General features: G+C 40.9%; 2 protein-coding genes across 2 annotated transcripts in view; both read left to right on the top strand.

Annotated features, from left to right (window-relative positions):
- Positions 1–22,256, top strand: part of TARS3 (threonyl-tRNA synthetase 3) — a 62,730-nt gene that overhangs the window by 4,136 nt on the left and 36,338 nt on the right. Inside the window, exons 4-9 of the mRNA XM_042988225.1 lie at positions 5,063–5,186; positions 10,106–10,227; positions 12,111–12,228; positions 17,997–18,061; positions 20,951–21,029; positions 21,893–22,039. Coding sequence (XP_042844159.1) covers positions 5,063–5,186; positions 10,106–10,227; positions 12,111–12,228; positions 17,997–18,061; positions 20,951–21,029; positions 21,893–22,039 — 655 coding nt within the window. The remainder of the gene's footprint in view (positions 1–5,062; positions 5,187–10,105; positions 10,228–12,110; positions 12,229–17,996; positions 18,062–20,950; positions 21,030–21,892; positions 22,040–22,256) is intronic.
- LOC102971370 (microtubule-associated proteins 1A/1B light chain 3B) lies at positions 14,377–14,998 on the top strand. Its single transcript, XM_015543691.2, has one exon. The coding sequence runs from the start codon at positions 14,434–14,436 to the stop codon at positions 14,809–14,811; it is 378 nt and encodes a 125-aa protein (XP_015399177.1). The 5' UTR covers positions 14,377–14,433; the 3' UTR covers positions 14,812–14,998.

The following is a 22,256-nucleotide window of genomic DNA, read 5'->3' as shown; positions in this document are numbered from 1 at the left end:
ATTCACATTCAATGAGTAAAATGAAATCAGTTATGAACTCAGTAAACATTAAATGACAAGGCAAAACAGAATAAAACTTGAAAATTAGAAAGAAAAAAAAAAACCTCTTCAAAATAACTCCCGTGAAACAAACTAAAAACAAGCACAGAATTTTAGAAAGTACTTCTAATGAGGAAAAAATATATATCAGAAATCTGTGGAGTATATCTAAAGTAGTGATCATTCCACAGAAATCTGTGGAATATATCTAAAGTAGTGATTTATAGTGTTGAAGGTTTTTCTGATAAGAATAGAAAGAAACAGACTATGAGTTCAACTCAGGCAGTTAGAAAAAGAACAGTTAAACAAGGAGGGAACTCTAAAAAAGTGAATTAGAGATTAGTATTAACTGAAAAACTATCTGAATACGTAAGGGTTCAGTGAGGTGTCTGGATATAAAATAAATGAGAAACTAATAGCTTTATTAAATTATACTGCCTGTTGTCTTGGTTAACTGAGAGTTGATTGCATAGATGACTGTTCCTGCTCTGAGCAAGTGTATGCCTTTCTAAGCATAACATGTAAAGTGAAATCATTAAGGAAAAGATGGAAAGATTCAAACTGCACAAAAAATAAAACAAGAAAAATGGCTATGTGTAAAAATGACACATAAAACAGAAAATGACAGATGTGAAAAAAATGTACTATATAGAACAAATGATTGTTCTCGAAGTATTTTTCAAATTAATAGGAAAAAGAAGAAAACTTCAACAGAGGAATAGATTATCTGAGAAATGTAAACAGAATTATTATGTGTTACTGATTTGTCCAATATTTATGAATAGCTGTTAATACTGATACAGTCTTGGGGAAGTGACTCTGGTGTAGGGCAGATAAATAGGTCCAGTCTCTCAGACTTTTAAAGCCTTTAAAAACGTGCAAACCCTAACCCTTGGACCCAGTAATTCTATTCATAGCCATTTATCCTAAGAAAATACCTAGTAGAAAGAAATGGGCAAAAGACAGTTCATAGTAGTTGGTGAAAGAATTCTTTTCAGAATATGGTCCCCTAATCACCAGCACTAGCACCATCTGGGAACTTAGAAGAGCAAATTCTTGGGGCCCTGCTCCATGCCTCTTGAATTAACTAGCAATCTGTATGTTTATGAGCCCCTCCAGGAGTCTCTGATGAAGTCCAGGTTTGCGCACCCCTGAGTTAGGCTAAACTGCTGTGGCAAGAGACTCCCGATGACCATGGCTTAAATGAGGTAGACATCACATTCTCTCACTTGACAGTCCAGAGATGACCAGCCCAGGCTGGTGGAGGACGTCTCTGGGCCATGCAGTCCTTGGTGGACCTGGGTTCCTTCTGTCTTGTCACCTGCCATTCCCTAGGCAGGGTTTGTCCACGGGGAGAGGTGGAAGCTGAGTTCATGGACCCACGGACTCTCCTGCGGGGCGGGGGGGGGGGGGGGTAGGCGGGGAGGAGCAGCTGAAGAACAATGATGCTTTGAGGCCCAGACCCCTCAGTGGCGCACTTTCATTTCCACTTAACATCCTATTGGCTCACATTTAGTCACATGGCCACCCCTGGCTGTAAGAGAGAATGGAAATGTAGCTCCTGCCTGCCAGCCGCATGTCCAGCTATAAAGCCTTCTCGCCATGGAAGAGAGGAAGCATAGTTTAGGGGACCACATCTGCCACAGTGTGCCCCTGTGACATCCAGAGATCTGTGAGACCCTCTTTTCATCATCCCACATGCTCAGTCCCTCCCCAGGTGAGACAACTCTGGGTCCCATCAGCTGAAAGCACAGGATGTCCAAGTGCATTGCAGAACACCCCCGTCAGGCTGGCTCCTTACACTCTGGCAGCAAATACCCTACTTGACAAGGCCGCCCATCCCGCACGTATACGCAGTGGTGGGGTACTCACAAGGCCATCACAGGGAAGCATGTTTGGAGGAAAAGAAGGAATAACACAGACAGCAATGTACAGAAGGCATCAGGTCCTGCTGGCAGGGACTGTGAGGCCCACAGCCTGGCAACGGGTAGTGCCGGATCAGCCCACCTGGCCACCCCCTGTTTTCTGCGAGCAGCCCGCTTGTCCACTGTCCTCCAAGGGCCCTGATTTTGCTCTGTGGGAAGGTCCTAGTTGTCCCTCATCCTCATTAGTCACACTGGGAGGCTCAGAGCTCCTCTGAGGAGCCAACAGTCACAGGTGTTTGTAAGCTGGGCTTGTCACTGGGCAGCACAGTTGTCTCCAGTGTGGTAGACTTCCAGTCGGTCTGCTTCTAATCAGTTCCAAGAGAAGTAATCTCCGAGAGTAATCCGAGAGAAATAATCCACAAGAAGGAATTCTTCTAGATGGAGACTTCTCATGCTTTTGTTCCTTGGTTTTTGTGCTCGACTCTTTCCTCTCTCTCCCTCAATTTAATGGACTGAGGTCCTAGGAAACAACAGGCTGTGGGAGGGCAGCACCCTTTAATCCGTGTGGTTGGCCTGGCCCCTCTTGTCTGTCTTGATGTGTGGCTTTTGAGAGGGGTTTTAAGTGCCAGTCCCTCCTGCTGTTTGGGACAATAGACTGTTTTTCCAATCTTGCACAGCCCCACATTTCTGGACTCTTAATCAGTTTGAATTACAGGCCACAGGCACAGCCTCTTGGCGGAGGCCTGTCCCTTCCATCTCTGCCTGTGAACGGGACAATCCTCCCTGGAGCCTATCTCGGTCTGGTGGTGTTTACAAAAACTGCAGTAGCTACCCAGTGTTTACCAACCTTCTGCCTTTTTGTTACTGCTGCTTTATATGCTCCAGGCATTGTAAGCACATGAGTTTGCCTGCAGGTTGTATCAAATATTTTATCAAATATCTACCAATATTTATATTTTTCAAGTATCAGATTATCTGCCAAGCCAGTGCCATGTGTTTTGTTTTTGTTACTTCCAAGTTCTTACTTTTTTTTTAATTAAACTTAAAAATTTTTAAGCTTATTTGTTTTGAGAGAGACCTCTGTCTTATGCTCTCTAGTGAGCACAAGTGGGGTACGGGCACAAAGAGAGAGGGGTACAGTTTCTGGAGCGGGCTCCATGCTGATAGCAGAGAACCCGATGAGGGGCTCAAACTCACGAACCGTGAGATCATGACCTGAGCCAAAGTCGGATGCTTAACAGACCGAGCCACCCAGGTGCCCCTTTACTTTTTTGTATTAGTTAAGATAGAAGCTAGGCTGCTGCAACAGCTTCAGTGGCTTAAATATGATCAAAGTCTCTCTCAGGTAGGTAGGTAGCAACCTGGAGGTGCGGGGTCCAGCTTGACAGGGCAGCAATTCTCCATAAGTCGTTTGGGGACCAGAATTCCTTATGTTTGGTTGCTGGACCATCTTTATGTACAATGTTACACTAGTGTGCATGGTCCAGGGAACCCCACCAGCGTGCTGTAGTCCGCAGAAGGCGGGGAGAGGGTGGAAGAGGGCTCTCCACTGCCTTAAGGCTGAGATACGGAAGTGCTACAGGCCACTTTTGCTGGTACCCATTGCTTCCAAACTTCCAGGGGAACCTGGAAAACTATACCAGAAGGAGGGAATGGATTTGAAGAATCCTTAGCAGTCCATCACAGCCAGTAAAAATGAAATAAAATTCTACCTAATAACAATATCTAACATTTATTAAGTTTGTATTATGAGAGTACACCTTATTTAATCCTTAGAATAAATGTATGAGGAAGGTTGTATAAATTCCCATTTTACAGATGAGAAACTGAAGCTTAGAATAAATTGCCCAGTGTTCAAGTCCAGGTTGGTCTAACATGAGGGCAGGTGCTCTTAACCACAGCACTGTACTGCTGCTCAAGTTGCTCACAGAAAGGCAAGTTAAAACATTATATTGTAAAGATGACACAGTTTAGTAGTACCTGACGTTGTGAGGACACAGAGAAAGTATTCTTGTGCCTTTCCTGGAAGGAAAATTTGGCAGTATATTCCAGCAAGGTCATTAAAGTGCATTGCCCTTGACCCAGCAGTTTTACTTGACCAATTTTTCCTGGGAAAAAAATAATTGGGAACTAAGATGTGTGTTCAAGAATGTTCGCGGCAGTGTTATTTGTCATTGGCAAAGCAAAACAAAACAAAACATTCCTGCCAAGAAATGACCAAAGTGCCCAGCCATGGAGGATCCATTAATCAATTCTTGATTCTGCTGCAGCTATCAACCAGCATGATTTTCAAGTCTGTCTACCATCCAGGAAAATGTGTGACTTACTAAGTTTAAAAAGTACATTACCAAGTAACATATACAGAATGGTACTATTATGATTTTTATATTGGTGTATATATTTACCTAAAAACGTGGAAGAACAGGGGCACCTGCGTCCAACTTCAGCTCAGGTCATGATCTCATGGTTTGTGAGTTCGAGCCCCACATCGGGCTCTGTGCTGACAGCTCAGAGCCTGGAGCCTGCTTCAGATTCTGTGTCTCCCTCTCTCTCTGCCCCTCCCCTACTCAGGCTCTGTCTCTCTCTGTCTCAGAAATAAGTAAACATTAAAAAAATTAAAAAAAAACATGGAAGGACATACAGAAAAATGTTAACAGTAATTTCTGGGTGGTGGGATTGAAGGTGATATGTTTTTCTTTGCTTTTCTGTGCTTTCTAGGTTTCTTAATGTGTTATTTTTGTCAACAATTTTCAAAAAACTGTAAGTGTGTGTGTGTGTGTAACAGAGAGAGAGAGAGAGAGAGAGAGAGAAGAAGGAGGAAGAGGAGGAGGAGGAAGAGGAGGAGGAGGAGGGGTAGATGTATAAAAAGACTAGAAAGACATGTACCAAAATGTTACGATCATTTATTTCAGGGTGGTTTTATTCTTTGTCTTTTTCTGTTTTCCAAGTTCTTCTTTTTTTTTTTTTTTACAGTGAATGTGTACTATTTTTTTATTTAAAATAAATGTTACAAAATTTGAAAAACCTGTTCTTTTAGTTTACATTTGTACTTTCTATTCACTCAAAAAAAAGCCCTAAAAATTATTTTAATCTTTTGTTTTAACAAATCATTGCAGCATGTGATAAGGTTAACTCTCACATGACTCTTCTTTTACCAGTCAGGAACTGGCTGAAAGCACAGTGGTAGCCAAAGTCAATGGTGAATTATGGGACTTGGACCGTCCATTGGAAGGGGATTCCACTCTAGAGCTGCTTATGTTTGATAATGAGGAAGCCCAAGCTGTAAGTATTTAAAAAGAATCAACTAAACTTTGGATATTGTGAACTATGTTATGTACAAAGACACACATTGAAGTCAAGAATGATGAGTTTTGTAACCTTCTAGAACTTAAAATTTCTGTATTGGTGTTTAGTAAGTATTTAGTGAATTTTTGTGGAATGAATACATACAAATATATATTAGCTTTTAAAGTAGCCCTTATTTATCATTTCTGAAGATAGTTGTGTCCTTATGCTATAATGCTTTAATTATAAAATCAATGTACATTTGACATGAATTTTTAATAGATTCTTAGAAATGGGTCTACGTTATAATATAATATGTGCAGGAGAATTGGGAAAAGTTATCAAAGCTTAGATATCTTTTTATTTATTTTTTTAAGTTTATTTATTTTGAGAGAGAGAGAGAGAGAGAGAGAGAGGAGGACAAAGCAGGCTCTGTGCTGACAGTAGAAAGCCCTTTGTGGGGCTCAAACTCATGAACCACGAGATCATGACCTGAGCCAAAGAGCCACCCAGGCACCCCTTAGACATCCTTTAAATACTTATTAATGTAATATTCTATAAAATAGATACCACATTTCATGTAGTTCTCTGATATACATTGTTACCTTAACTTTGCAATTTCTCTTCAGGCAGTGTCCATTATCTGCCTAAAACCTAACCTAAGCTTAGCTTAGTTTCTATTAATCGTGACACTTGATTTCTTGATTTGTTAATCCAAACTTATAAGAACCATACTATAATTACTTTCCTGTTTAAAATATGCAAAGCATAACAATTAAGTAGCTAAATAATACAATATTAATAAAATCATGTTGAAAGTGATTCAGAAAGAGCAATTTTTAGGAGAAACACAAAACATATATGTATTATTTAGTTTTTCTTACTAGTTGTTAACAACTGTCGCCTAGCATCATCCCGGATGTCATCCCTAGACTTTACAATTGTATATATTCCCTTAGTCACCTGACCAGCATCTACAGTGCTGGACGCATGTGCCAGACCCTGTAGGGCTGCAGTGGACAGAACATGGAGACTCCTGTTTCAAAGAGTTTACCTCTAGTAGGAGGAGGTATTAAACAAGAAAACAACCAATGAGAGGTTTTCAGATAGTGTCAGTTTCTGGAGAAAGTCAAATAGGGGCTGGAACCAAGAGCAGCCATGATAGTTGGTGGGGCAGTTAGTTTTGATCCTCAACTAAAGGCCCAAATCCTACCCGAAAGCCTTGTGCTTGCCTACACTGGCTGGCTCTTGGTTTGTCTGCAGGTGTTGTTCCTATGTCTCTTTTTTAATAGCTGGCTATTGAACTTTTTCAATGTGTCAGGCATTGGGGTGTTCGGGGAATGGGAGAACTACCAAATTTAATGTTCCATGGAGGTGTTGGTATCTTTGGAGTCCTTTCCTCCTGGCATTCAGTAACATCATGAAAAAAGAAACATTCTTTATCATGGGAAATCTTTCTAGAGTGCCTAACCAGTCAGTGTTTGCTTGCCATGCTCGTAACATGGTATCTGACATCAGATTATAGGGCTTTCATAAATATCTGTGGTTGTTGATGAAAATGATAATAGTAATAAACATTTACCAGAGCCAAGCACTGGCCTGGCCCATTATGCGCACATGTATTATCTCCTTGAGTCCCAAGTTACCCTAGCACACAGGTACTGTTTTAATCCCCATTTTACAGATGCAGCAACCAGTATCAAAATAGTTAAGCTCTTGATGCTTCTTTTCATGTAACTTAGTAACGAATATTTTTTGTTGTTGTTCCTGGAATTTATTTTCCTGTTACTGTGAATATACTAAGATATTGAACATAAACTAATTTATAATATTTAATACATATCCATGAAAAAGAAACCCTATAGGAAAACAAATTTTGAAAACTCAGATCTAAAACAATGATAAATTGGGTGGGTGGGTGACTTAGTCAGTTAAGGGTCCAACTCTTGATTTCGGCTCAGGTCATGATCTCAGTGTTCGTGAGATCGAGCCCCACGGTGGGCTCCACATTGAGAGCACAGAGTCTGCTTGGGATTCTCACTCCCTCTCTTTCTGCCCTTCTGCTCATATGCACACCCCCCACCCCCCACCCCCCCACACACACACAATCTCTCTTTAAATAAATAAACTTAAAAAGTGATAATGATTTTTTAAAGGTTTTTTTTGCTGTATGGAAACATGCAAGACACCTTTCTATTTTAAAAGGTGATTTTATTTATAAGACTATTTTAGTGCATAATGTAACATACAGAAGAAATACTCTCCACCTTCTAGATAAATTCATGTAGAAAATGACAGGAAGAATATCCACATAAAGCTGACAAACATGCACAACAGAAACAAGGGGAATTTTATAAAGTGACACAGCTTGCAGGTTTAAAATATATCTCATGATATTTCCTTTTGTAAGCCTAACATCTGGTAAGAGAATATACATAGATATATATTCTACTTTAAAGCTTTGGTGAAACCCCGGGGGAAATCAGTGATGTGCCGCGGTGATCTCAGGCTTAAGCAAATGTAGGGCACTTTATTTAGAGGTGAACAAAACAAGCAAATTCATGTAGGAACTGAAGCCGCTAGCTCTGTGCTTGTAGTCCATTCAGTGGTCTCTTCCACTACATCATGGCGTGAGTCAGGTTCACCCCCAATTTCAGTGGCTGCTGCCCCCTGCATCCTGTGTATTATCTCAGCAGTCATGACAGTTAACCACACTCTTCTTTTAAGATTCTTTACGGCACCAGTGTTTTTCTGGCTTTATTCCCACCATTGGATCTTTCTCAGTCTTCTTTGCTGGCGTTTTCTTCATCTTTCTCCAGAGTGAAGAATTCCTCAGTGCTCAGTCATAGTACCCTCTGTATTTATGCTCCTGTTCTAAGCTGTCCTGTCTGCTAACTGTCTGCTGTCAGTTCTTCTGTCTGTAGCTAGACAGGCCTCAGTCTTGTGTACATTACCACCCATGTAATATCTCCATCCAGATATCATACAGGAATCTGTAGTATGTCCACGGTGACAACTCTTGATTCTAGCCCCAGAACTTACTCCTTCCCTGTCTTCCCATCTCAGGGCACAACTCCACCACATACCCAGTTACTCAACCTAGAATCTTGGAGATTGTATGTGATTGCTACCTGTTCCCTCAACTCCAGGTCTCTAATTGGTAAGCCATTACTGTCCTAACATATCTGGAATCTGTCCACTTCTGCTGCCATTACCGAGATTCAACAATGGTGTTATTATAGTACTGCCCAAGAAAATGTCCACCTGCTGTTCCATTCCCCTGAAATCCATTCCTGCTACCAAACGATGTTTTAAAATGTAAATTGAATAATTTCTTTTCTGCCTAAAACCCTTCAGTGCATCTCATTGCATTTGGAATAAAACCCAGATTCCCCCAGAAGGCCCGCAGGGTTACTGGCCCTTTCTTACCTCTACAACTTTTCTCAAGTTACTTTATCCCTTACGTGTTAGCCACACAGGCCTTCCTGACTCCCTGTGAATGCAGAGCCTTCTCTGTTATTTATCATTACAGTGCTCCGTTCATCTCCTTTTACATCCTCTTCTTCTCTCATGATTACGCACTTACTGGTTTGTTTCTGCCTGTCTCCCTCACAATGTGCGGTAAACTGCATGAGGCCAGTGACTCGTTTCTTTCACTGTTGTATCCTCCGCACCCAACACAGTGTTTGGCTCAACAAACATCTAGGTGCGGACAGTGCGCCAAAGAAGACACTTGGGTTCCTGTTGACAGTTAGCCTACCCTCCTGGCGCCATCCAAAGCAAAGGTCTGTGCCAAGGACGGAGGCTCTGGGGCAGTTTGTGGATCATATCCCTGCTTAATGCTATGGGTTGGGATTGCACATAGCCTGCTCAGAGGACTCCCTGTGCTTTGACTTATTTGTCAAACAGCTTTCTAATTGTAAGGTTTTTTATTTAATAAGGGAAAGAAAGGGCTGCCAGGGGACTCCATTGTCTTGCTTTTCTGGTACCTCTATGTATCCAGTGACTTCAGTTAGTTTTAGTTTATCCATAAACCTTTGATTCCTTAGGAATTCAAAACCAAACTTTCTGAACTTGTAGATGTGATGACCAGCCCTTGGACTATGAATTAACTCATGTGTGTCCTCCTGCCCAGGAGTCTCAGGCAACCAGCAGGCATTCCCAGGCTATACTTTTCTCCCCTCAAAAAGTCATTCTGTCAAAAGCGTGTGGAGACTGCTGTGGAGACAGAAAACTACTTCGGCCTTCTGCGTTCAGCTTAGCTGCTGCCTCTGGAGGAAAAGAAAGGAAATTGGTGTCTGTCACGCCTGGCTTCCCTCCACTCTGGGCTGAATTGGGCTTGCATGCTGCTGCTTCCCCCTCAGCGGTCCAAGCCATGGTTGAGGCTGTCACATCTTCTCTGCAAGTTAAGATGCGCAGAAGGAAATGGTGTAGGAGCAGCTCAGAGCAGCAGTTTCACGCTAGAACCAAGCATATGGCTCTGGTATAATTGCAAAGCACTCAGAAAATGTTCTCTTCTCAGTGGGCATTGAAGATTTTCTTTTCAAATTGATGTCTTTTTCTTTGTAATGTTTATTTATTTTTGAGAGAGAGAGAGAGAGAGAGAGAGAGAGAGAGAGAGAACGAGCAGGAGAGGGGCAGAGAGAGAGGGAGACACAGAATCTGATGCAGGCTCCAGGCTCCGAGCTATCAGCACAGAGCCCGATGCAGGACTCAAACTCACGAACTACAAGATCATGACTTGAGCTGAGGTTGGACACGTAACCAACTGAGCCACCCAGGCACCCCAGTGTTACTCTATGTCTTGATGTTTATACCCTTAAAGTGTATGCACTTGCTTACTTATGTTACCGGACTAATAAGTCTCCATGACATGATTTTGATTGCCTCTGCCCTCTGTGTTTCATGCCCTGCAGGTGTACTGGCACTCCAGTGCTCACATTCTTGGGGAAGCCATGGAGCTTTACTATGGGGGCCACTTGTGCTATGGTCCACCCATTGAAAATGGATTTTATTATGACATGTTCATTGAAGACAGGTAATACCACTGAATATTCACTCCCGGGGGCATGTGTTTACAGTCCGTTGTTTTATGATGGTTACGTATTATTTTACTGAATGTGTGTGTTATGTAACATGGCTGTAGATTGGCTGTGTTTGAAAATTAATTTTTGTATGAATTAAGATTCCAGAGCAACATCTCCAACTTTCTTTTCCTCAGAAGGAAGTGATACAGTATCTATCTAATCCGGGACTTGCTACATCATAGTAGTAAATTAAGACCAGAATCACAGATTTAATCCTTAGAGAGCAGTGGGTGCAGTTCTGCTCCATGATAACTGAGGGCGCTATCTGCCTCAGCCAGACATCTCACACAGATAAATACCAGGCAGAGTGGTGCACAGAGGCCTCACATTCGAGAGTTCTGTGCCCAGCCCCAGCCCACCTCCTTCCCTGTACTCCCCATAGTCCTTAAGGACCAGCTGCTAAAACTGAAACCTGAGGGTCCTTCCATTTCCTGTTCCTCACTGTCACCCCACACTATCCAGTCATTCCATCCGGGTCTTCCTGTTCTATCTCCTCAATAGTTCTCCTGTCCTCCCTTCCTCCCTTCCTCCTCTGTTACTTCCGCCTCAGTTTAGACCCATAGCATCTCTTGCTGGATGACTATGGTGCATTCTGTCCTTACCTGTCCCTTCCCCCCACCCTGACTGCTTAAATGGTCTCCCTAACTGAGCATCTGACTCTGTAGCTCCTACGTACAGGCTTGTCCAGCTTTATCTCCTGTTACCACTACCCAGAGAGTCATTCAACAAGAGTTTTTGACTGCTTCTTATGTGCTCTGTGCTTGGTGCTGGTGATTCATAAGTGAGCAGATCAGTCTGTCCCCATGGAGCTAACAGTCTCGCTAGCTTAGACAAAAGCAAACAGCCCTCTGCTGTCAGGTGGTGATGAGTGGTGTGAAGGAAAATAAACCAGCTGTGGGGAGGTGTGTGCCATGACAGTGGTCATGAACGGGGGAAGTGATGTTGAAGTGGGGACCAGGATGGAGGGAGCAAGTTCTGAGGCAGTTGTGTGTGGGGGTGTATTTTGGGACATTTGGGGGAAACATTCTAGGCCTCTGGGACCTCCCTGGTGTGGGCCTACGCCTGGCTTGTTTGAGGAAAGGTAAGGAAGGCCGTGTGCATGGAGGGGAATGAGGGCAAACCAGGGAGTGGCTGAAAGAGGTCAGCGGATGGCTCACAGTGGGCCATTCCCTGTGAGTGCCAGACTGGACTCGGCAGTTCACGCTCACAGATCTTTCTCCCAACCTAGATTCAGCAGTCAGCGAGGGCCGGGATGTGTGAGCACTTACCACAGCCTTTTTTTTTTTTTTTTTTTTTTTATTTTGAGAGAGCAAGCAAGCAGGGAGGGGCAGACAGAGAGGAAGAGAGAGAGAGAACCCCAAGCAGGCTCCACACTATCAGTGCAGACCCGACATGGGGCTTGAACCCACAAACCATGAGATCATGATCTGAGCCGAAACCAGGAATCAGATGCTTAACCGACTGAACCACCCAGGCACCCCTACTATAGCTCTTTTGAACAAAAAATGTAGATGTGTCATGTGTAAGGTAGACCACACAGAAGAACAGGCCTCAAAGGAGCTTACACTCTAACCAGCGAGTATTTTAACAGGGTTTTCAAATTGCACACTTCATCTCAGAGAAGATTTGTAGGCAAATCACTTCATCTGTTGGTGCCTCCGTTTTCCTCCTTGAGAAGTAAGATTATCGGCCCTGCATATGAATGTATGACTTTCTGAAGTCTGGGTGCAATAAGGCACAAATTCCTCAGTTAATGACGAGCGTCCACAAAAAGGAACATACATGCGTGATGTCTGAGAAATCTGTGTTGACTATCACATACTCTTCTTTTTAGAGCCGTGTCCAGCACAGAACTGTCGGCCCTGGAGAACATATGTAAGACTATCATAAAAGAAAAGCAACCCTTTGAAAGACTGGAAGTCAGCAAGGAAGTGCTCCTCGAAATGTTTAAGGTAATTTCAGGAAACTCTTTGGAATAAGAAAACCTTTTGCCAGGAATAGTAAAAACAATTAATCAACATAGACAGCTTTTTTTTTTTTAAAACAAATAATTGGATGTTGCTTGCCACATTGTTCCAGGTTGGCAACCTGTTGTGAGGTTGTCACTAGTCGCTCAATGTGATATTTCCCTACTTTTTCCAGAACATTAAAAAAAATTTTTTTTTAATGTTTATTTACCTTTGAGATAGAGAGAGCAGAGGCAGAGTGTGAGCGGGGAGGGGCAGAGAGAAAGGGACACAGAGAATCTGAAGCAGGCTCCAGGCTCTGAGCTGTCAACACATAGCCCAACATGGGGCTCGAACTCGTGAACTGAGAGATCATGACCTGAGCAGAAGTCGGATGCTTAACCAACTGAGCCACCCAGGTTCCCCATTTCCTGAACATTTTAATGCCAATATATGTAGGTAAATGACCAGGGGAATAGTTTTCATATATGTGTTTATAAATCTGATTTCATTCTGAGTATTGTTAATATCCTGACTACTAAATTCAACAATACTTCTGTTTTTTCTTTATACTGTTTTGACCAATGTACGTAAGCGTATGTAAATTTAAGAATGCTTAAATTTAGGGGCGCCTGGGTGGCTCAGTCGGTTAAGCGTCCGACGTCAACTCAGATCATGATCTCACAGTCCGTGAGTTCGAGCCCCGCGTTAGGCTCTGTGCTGACAGCTCAGAGCCTAGAGCCTGCTTTGGATTCTGTGTCTCCCTCTCTCTCTGCCCCTCCCCCGCTCATGATCTGTTTCTCTCTGTCTCAAAAATAAATAAAAACATTAAAAAAAAAAAGAATACTTAAATTTATGTTTTAAATCATATCAGAGAAAGCACATAATTTGAACACACAATATTGTTAATTTTGTGAGCTTGAAATAAAAAGATAGATTTGGGCTTGGTAAAGTTGCAGTACTCTTTGTGTGTGTGTGTGTGTGGTAAAATACCCAAAAGGGGAAAAAAAAATTTTATGCTGACCATTTTTTTTTAAGTTTGTATATTTATTTTGAGAGAGAAAGAGATGGAATCCCAAGCAGACTCCATGCTGTCAGCTCAGAGCCCGACACAGGGCTCGAATTCCCGAACCGTGAGATCATGACCTGAGCCAAAACCAAGAGTCGGACGCTTAACTGACCAAGTTCCTATTATGTCAATCATTTTTAAGTGTATAGTTCTGTAGCATTTGGAGCATTCATATTGGGCAAGCATCACCACCATCCATCTCCAGAGCTTTTTCATCTTCTCCAACTGGAACCCCACACCTAGTAAACACTAATTCCCTGTTCCCACTTCCCCTTTTTCTGTCTCTATGAATTTGATGACTCTAAGAACCATATAAGTGGAATAATACAATACTTGTCCTTTGTGACCTCCTTTATTTTACCAGTGTAATGTGCTCAAGGTTTGTCCATCTTGTAGCGGGTGTCAGAATTTCCTTCCTTCTCAAGGCTGAATAATACTTCATGGTGTGTATAGACTGCATTTTGTTTATTCATTCATCTGTGGACGGACACTTGAGTTGTTTCCACCTTTTGACAATTGTGAAAAGTGTTGCTGTGAATGTGGGTGTACAAATATCTGATCGAGTCCCTGCCTCTAATTCTTTTGGGTGTATCTCCAGAAGTTGCATTGCTGGATTATATGGAAATTCTCAGTTTTGTCAACTGCCATACTGTTTGCCACAGCAGCTGTTAGCATTTTACATTCCCATCAGCAGTGCACGAGCATTCCGCTCCATATCCTTGCCAACACTTGCAGTTTTCTGTTTTCTTGGTAATAGTCATCCTAATGGGTGTGAGATGGCATCTCATTGTGCTTTTGGTTTGCATTTTTCTAATGACTAGTGATATTAAGCATCTTTCCATATACTTATTGGCCATTTGTATATCCGATTGGAAGAAAAGTCTATCCCAGTCCTTTGCCCATTTTTTAATTGAGTTGTTTGTTTTTTGGTGTTGAGTTGTAGGAATTCTTTACATACTCTGGATATTAATCCTTTATTGGATATGTGATTTGCAGTTATTTTCTCCTCTTCGTGGGTTGCCTTTTTGCATCTCCTCTTAAGAATTAAACTCAATCAGACAAGGGAAGTTGCTGTCGCCACGGTCGGAGTCTCTGCCACTGCCGTCTGGAACAGCCGGACCCTCCGCCTCGCCTCCCGCGCCATGCTGTCGGAGAAGACCTTCAAGCAGCACCGCACCTTTGAACAAAGAGTAGAAGATGTCCGACTTATCCAAGAGCAGCATCCTACGAAAATCCCAGTGATCACAGAACGATACAAGGGTGAGAAGCAACTTCCTGTACTGGACAAAACCAAGTTCCTTGTACCTGATCACGTCAACATGAGTGAGCTCATCAAGATCATTAGGAGGTGCTTACAGCTCAACGCTAATCAGGAGTTCTTCCTGTTAGTCAATGGACACAGCATGGTGAGTGTGTCCACTCCGATTTCTGAAGTGTATGAACATGAGAAGGACGAAGATGGGTTCCTGAATATGGTATATGCCTCTCAGGAGACATTTGGAATCAAAGTGTCTGTGTAAGACTAGAAAAATCCATCTGTTCTAGAATTTTTTTAAGCCCTTACCAAGGAAAAAAAAGGGGACATAACCAACTGAGATTGATCCATTCATCCAATCACAGACCATCAAAATCAGTAGTGTTCCTGCCTAGGAGTTGTAGGAAGTTGTTTTGTGCTGCAAGCAGAAAAATGGATCTCCACGTGAGCACATTCAGCTTTGGAAAAACCATTATTTAACCTAGGCTGTTTTGTTTTCAAATTTAGAAGTTTAAAAATAAAATACTTTGCATTCTAAGTTGCCGATAAAATAGAACTTCATGTTATTCTAAGGCTCTTTCCCTATGAGGAGCTTGCAACATAAGCATTCAGAGAGAAATTCGTTTCCAGGTTCACAGAACCGGCCAACTTTGTGTAGAAGAGTTTCCACTCAACTAGAGAACTCTCTTTAAGAGGATCTTGGAAAGCATGAGTTGTCAGGAATAGCCCCCTTCCCACCCGCCCACATTGGCCATAATAGTGGGCAAAAAGCAGGAAAAATTGAGGTGGATAAAACTCTGAACTGCTGCTCAAGGTTCTCGACTCCTAGTTTAGTGTGCCCCGAGTCCACGCCTGTGCAGTGCCATTCTGGGGGGGGAGGGGGGGCGGGGTTCATTTGCTTCTCTAGACAGTAAAGCGCCACTGCTCAATAAGAACCTTGAATAACTTAACATTTTGGTCTAGTTTCTCAAAAGGCCCAGGGAAGAAAAATGTGACATTTCTTCTGGTTTGCATATTCTCTGAGAGGTCAAACTGCCATCTGCTTTGGTAGAGAAATGAGCTGTTCAAGCAGTTTTGTTCCTTAGGTCAGTGGTAGAAACTACAGAACATGGAAAGTAAAGCATTAAAATTCAGATACACTCCCTCTTAAAAAAACAAAAAAAAGAATTAAACTCAATAAAAAAAAACACCTCAAAGTTTGTGAAGAAAAATAATTTTGTTTGAACATAAAAGTATGAGACAGTTCAATCATACATATCTATTTTTTTCTCCCAACAACTACCTTCCTCAAGTAGTTATTTAATATAAAGTACCTGTCTCCAAGGCAATAGTGATGAAAGCAGGAAAGAAAGTGTCTTCTGAGTTTTTAATGTAACAATATGATCATTTATTGTAAACTTAGTTTTTGTTTATGTAAATTAAAAATGCAGCTGTGTCCTCAGAATTTTATTTATTTCATGTAGTTCAAATTTCAATCTTCTAACCTAAATGTGAGACCCGAAACCAATAAAATCTAGAAAACTCAGGCAATATCTTCTTTGACATTGGCGGTAGCAACTTCTTTCTAGAGATGTCTCCTGAGGCAAGAGAAATAAGGGCAAAAATAAACTATAGGGATTATATCAAAATAAAAAGCTTTTGCACAGCAAAGGAAGCAATCAGTAAAACTAAAAAGCATCCTATGGAATGGGAGAAGATATTTGCAAATGACATATCCAATAAAGGGTTAGTATCTAAAATATATGAAGAACTTATAAAATTCAACACCTCAAAAATGAATAATCCAATTAAAAAATGGGCAGAAGACATGACATTTTTCCCAAAGAAGACATACTGATGGCCAACAGACAGATGAAAAGAGGCACAACATCATTTATCATCAGGGAAATGCAAGTCAAAACCACCATGAGATACCACCTCTCACCTGTCAGAATGGATAAAATCAACAGCACAAGAAACAATAGGTGTTGGTGGAGAAAGGGGAACCCTCTTGCACTGTTGGTAGGAATGCAAACTGGTGCAGCCTCTCTGAAGGACAATATGGAGGTTCCTCAAAAAATTAAAAATAGAATTACTGTATGATCCAGCAATCGCATTACTAGGTATTTACCCAAAGAATACAAAAATACTAATTCAAAGGGATACCTACACTCCAATGTTTGTAGCAACATTATCTACCATAGCCAAATTATGGAAACAGCCCAAGTGTCCATTGACTGATGAATGAATAAAGAAAAGGTGGTGTATATATATATATATATATATATATATATATATATATATACACACACAATGGAATATTATCCAGCCATAAAAAATAATGAAATCTTGCCATTGAAGACGTGGATGGAGCTAGAGAGTACTAAGCTAAGAGAAATAAGTCAGAGAAAGACAAATACCATATGATTTCACTCATATGTAGAATTTAAGAAACAAAACAAAGGAGCAAAAGGGGGGGGGAGAAGGAGCAAGACAAACCAAGAGACAAACTCTTTAAAAAAATTTTTTTTAACATTCATTTTTGAGAGTGAGAGAGACAGAGCATGAGTGGGGGAGGGGCAGAGAGAGAGGGGGGACACAGAATCTGAAGCAGGCTCCAGGCTCTGAGCTGTCAGCACAGGGCCCAACACAGGGCTTGAACTCATGGACCGCGAGATCATGACCTGAACCAAAGTTGGACGCTCAACCAACTGAGCCACCCAGGCACCCCAAGAAACAAACTCTTAACTGTAGAGAACAAACTGATGATTACCAGAGGTAGGTGGGGGTGGGGATGGGTTAAATAGGTGACAGGGATTAAGGAGGGCACTTGTGATGAGTACCTGATATATGGAAGTCATGAATTGCACTATATTGTACACCTGAAATTAGTATTACACTGTATATTAACTAACTGGAATTTAAATAAAAACTTTAAAAAGTACACTCTAAAAATGAGATAAAAAAATTGGAATCTTCTAGAACAGTGCCGTTCAATAAAAATATAATGTGATTCACAAATCTGAGCCACGGATATAATCTTTTTCTGGTGGCCACATTTTAAAAGTAAAAGAATGGCAAAATTAATTTTTATAATGTCATATTTAACCCATTATATCAAAAATATCACTGTATCATGTAACCAACATAAAAATAGTTACTAAACTATTGTACATTCTTTCATAGCACGTCTCTGAAATCCAATGTGTTTTGCACTTACACACATCTAATTTCAGGCTGGTTCCATTGCAAGTGCTCAATAGCCACACGGGCTTGTGGCTCCTGTTTTGGACAGTACAGCTCTAAGCTATGAGCTCTTGGTATTCCTGGGGTCTCAGCACTAGAACATAGTAGACACCCATTCAGTGTTTGTTGAAAAAAAATAAGTTTTTTTCCTAAAAAGAAAAATTTTTCCTACTTAAGCATTTTACATAATAACATAATAATATGTAAATATGTTTTTCTTTATAGTACAATAAATTTAAATGCCGCATCCTGAATGAGAAGGTTAACACTCCAACTACGACAGTTTACAGGTAAAGTGTGTGTAGACTGTATTTATTTATTTATTTTGAATTTTTAAAAATGTTTATTTATTTTTGAGAGAGAGAGAGACAAAGTACAAGCATAGGAGGGGCAGAAAGAGAGGGGGACACAGAATCTGAAGCAGGCTCCAGGCTCTGAGCTGTCAGCACAGAGACTGATGCGGGGCTCAAACTCAGGAACCATGAGATCATGACCTGAGCTTAACTGACTGAGCCACCCAGGCACCCCAAAGTGTGTGTAAATTTTAAGTGGTGCTCAGTGGTAAACTTTAAGGCATTAGCAGTAGAAGCAGTTGGTCCTTGGGTGGGTGGTCTCTTTGTCAATTTGCATAGTTGGTATACTATGTTAGCTAGAGACTCCAAAATGTTATCAGCAAAAGGAAATTATTATGTCTTCATTTGTGTTTATCAGTCTGCTGCTGAAACCCGAATTTCATTTTCCAGATGTTAGCTGTAGCAGCATCTTTCCCCATGTGGGTGAGATTGTGTTTGCCCAGTGCTTTACATTTCAAGGGGAGCTCTTTAGGAACAGAATTTTGTTTCATCCTCATATTCTTATTAATGTGGCAGTGGGAGCTGTTAGGGACCATCCCCTCATGCAGTGATTTCCTGCCTCCACTATATATACTCCCCGTTTCCTGGAGTCCAAAGGTGTTGTTAGCTTTCATGCGTTAGCAGGATGTTCATGATAAAACAGAAAGACAGTGTTAGGAACCGAAGGCAAATCAAGTGATAGGAAGAGGCAAGTGAAATCAATATCACCACAACTCAGTTCTGTTTGTTTAACATCTGGAGCCCCTATTTTATTCGTGTGGTTTTAAAGCTGCCTTGTAGGTAATTGCTGTTCCCCATTTCTGTGTGTTCTGGATGTCTGGCTGATGCTATGACCTTCATGGTCCAATCTTAGGAGATCTGGTATCAGAAAAACCCTCCACAAAGCATTTACTTTCCATGGTCACATAGTTACAGGTCTGTAGTTTCATTGTACTGTAAGAGAAGTCATCTCCCCTTTAAGCAAAGATGTGCTCAGTGCATTTCTTACATTATAATATGAATTCGTTGCCATTTGACATTGAAGTGGGATACCATGCTTGCCTCATCTTTGCTATTCTCCAGTGACCTGATAAGGTTTTATTGGTTATTACTTATAATTCAAATAAATGTTACTATATGCATTTTGAAGTTTAATACATGAAGAGATAGAAAAGACATGCGAAGTTTTAAAATTCAGGCTCCTAATACTTGAGCTCTTGTGGCTATTTTTTGAACCTTCCTTAGGTCAATATTGACACTTCTTACTCTGTCAATTTAATTTTTAGAAAATGAATTGTATTTTCTTCTACAGGGTTATTTTAAGATGAGCGTATTGAAGTCTTCCATGCTAATTAGGCATTCCTTCCACACCTGTGAGCTTTGATTTACCACTCCCATCTTGGGCAGAGAACAATAAAGCCTGGCCATTCAAATAAATGACATTTTCATATTTAAAGCATATTTATCCACTTTGGTGAATAAACCAGCCCCTTTATGTATTCATTGTAATTTTTAACTCTTTAACCAGTGAACTTTAAAAGTATTTAAAATTGGTTGGAATAGTTAAGGAAGAATTTACTTTCTTTACTAAATTTTCCTTAAATTAGTTGATGTTAAGTACCTTCCCTCTGACCAGTGTCATTAGTATTTTAATTTTTTTAAGTGTCTCTGTGCTTGAAAAAAAGTCTGTGCTTATTAAGGTTTGGGGGTCCTTCGTGGTTAGAGGTGCAAGTGAATCGATCCCCAGCAACCGCACCATGTGGTTTTTTTTATTTAATGTTATTTATTTTGAGAGGGGAGGGGCAGGCAGAGAGAAAGAGAGAGACAGAGAGAGAGAGAATCCCAGCAGGCTCCACACTGTCAGCACAGAACCCAACCCAGGACTCAGGTACTGTGAGATCATGACGTGAGCCAAAACCAAGAGTTAGATGTCAGAAGCTTCACCGACTGAGCCGCCCAGGCACCCCACACTATGTGTTTTAATAATGGTGTCATCTCTGACCTGAACTTGTGCCTGAGAGTTGCACTGAAGTCAGTGTTCCATTTTAGTAAACCAAAAGACAGTTAAGGCTTTTGTCATAACACCAGAGTACCTAAAAACAAATACACAAAAGACCCTTGAAATTTTATTTATTTATTTATTTATTTATTTATTTACTTACTTACTTACTTATTTGTTTATTATTTATTGAACAGACCTTATTTCTCAGGGCAGATTTCAGTCCACAGCAAAATTGAGAAGGTACAGAGATTTCGCACATACCCTCTCCCCCACTCGTGCACAGCCTCCGCCACTACCAATGCCCCCCGTGGAGTGGCTCGTTAGTGACAGTTGATGGACCTGCACTGACCATCATAATCACATAGAGTCCAGAGTTTACATTATGGTTCGCTCTTGTTGGTGTACATTCTATAGGTTTGGTGAAGTTTATTTTTAAAGTATCAAGTTAGCACATTTTATATAAGTTGCAGTTAATTTTGGCTTTGCAGATCAGTGTAGAACAGGGAAATGGCTTTTTGATTTTATGACAGTGGAAGGTTTTCAATAGCCTTGGGACATGACATTGAAAAGTGGTGGGTGACTGCGTGGTTTCTGTCAGAAGATTCTGTAACTTTTTGAATTTGAGCAAAGGAGGCAAGACTGGGATCTGAGGCCAGATAAATTGCCTCTTTCTTCATCCTAAATTAAGAATTAAATTATTTTAAATTGCCCCCCAAGTTAAAAATTGCCTCAAGATGTACAAATAAGTAAGATCCTTCACTTAAAACATATGAAAACATGATTTGTAATGAACGGTCCAAAAAGCTATAACTGTGTCTGGGCATGTCTGAAATATTTCATTATAGGTGTGGTCCACTAATTGACCTTTGCAAAGGGCCCCATGTAAGACACACTGGAAAAATTAAAGCCATAAAAATTTTCAAGGTAAGCATTTATTTTTTTAATACAGCAAACTTAAGATAAACCAGATAATGAGGAATTTTCAATCATATCTTTTATAATCTGAGTATCACAGTATTTTAAAATACCTCATTATTTGATTTTTACAGAAGCTTCTTTTTTTAATGTTTATTTATTTATTTTTGAGAGAGAGGGAAAGAGAGAGAGAGAGAGAGAGTAAGCACACAAATTGGGGAGGGGAAAGAGAGAGAGGGAAACACAGAATCCCAAGCAGGCTCCAGGCTCTGAGCTGTCAGCACAGAGCCCAATGAGGAGCTCAAACCTACAAACCATGAGATGACCTGAGCCGAAGTCGGATGCTAAATCAACTGAGTAACCCAGGCACCCCAATTTTTACAGAAGCTTCTAAAAATACTGTAATTTTTGAAAATTAGGACCTTACATGTAGCTTTTAATTGTTTATTATTTAACATTACTATACATGGTACAGTGCCTTTCTTTCTCATGTATTTTAAGATACTGTTCTGCACTTGATGACTTCCTTGAATCACCCTAGTAGTGTGAGCAAGAACATTTGGCTGGGATCTTCATGTCTCTGTACTGTATGCTGTTCCTCTCCTCTGTGGTTCAATTACTATTGGCCCCGCCCACCTTCCCCTTCCTTCTCACTATTCATTCCTAGAATCCATGGCAGACTCTACATAATTTTCTGATGTATTTGGGCTGGGGAGGTTTAATTAGAATCAGTTTAAGAGTCTTCCTGGTGCTACAAAAAGTCATCGTAAGCTATGTGGATGGCGTAGTGGAAAATTGTGCACAGATTTAAGAGTGGTTTTATTTATAACCAAATGTTTGGTATGTTTACCCAACTTTTGTTTGATGCTTAGAATTCCTCAACATACTGGGAGGGCAACCCTGAAATGGAAACACTGCAGAGGATCTATGGGATATCCTTTCCTGATAACAAGATGATGAAAACCTGGGAAAAGTTCCAAGAGGAAGCCAGGAACCGTGATCACAGGAAAATCGGAAAGGTACACCTGCATCCTAATCACTAGCAGGATGAGGACATTCTTTGTTGGCCTATGATTTAATTGTTTGGAAAATGGGATCTCTTCTTCCCTTGTCCTATCTTCTGTTTTGCTGGCATTCAGAGTTTGCTATTGCAACCTCATGTTAATACTCCAAATGTCTCCTCATAGCTTTCCTTCCTGTGTCTTTTATTACATTTTAAAATTACAGCCTTCTGTC

Source organism: Panthera tigris, chromosome B3 (genome assembly GCF_018350195.1).
Source record: "Panthera tigris isolate Pti1 chromosome B3, P.tigris_Pti1_mat1.1, whole genome shotgun sequence".
Taxonomy (NCBI): Eukaryota; Metazoa; Chordata; class Mammalia; order Carnivora; family Felidae; genus Panthera; species Panthera tigris.
Note: the sequence above shows the minus strand (reverse complement) of the source record. Positions and strands in the feature narration are given on the sequence as shown.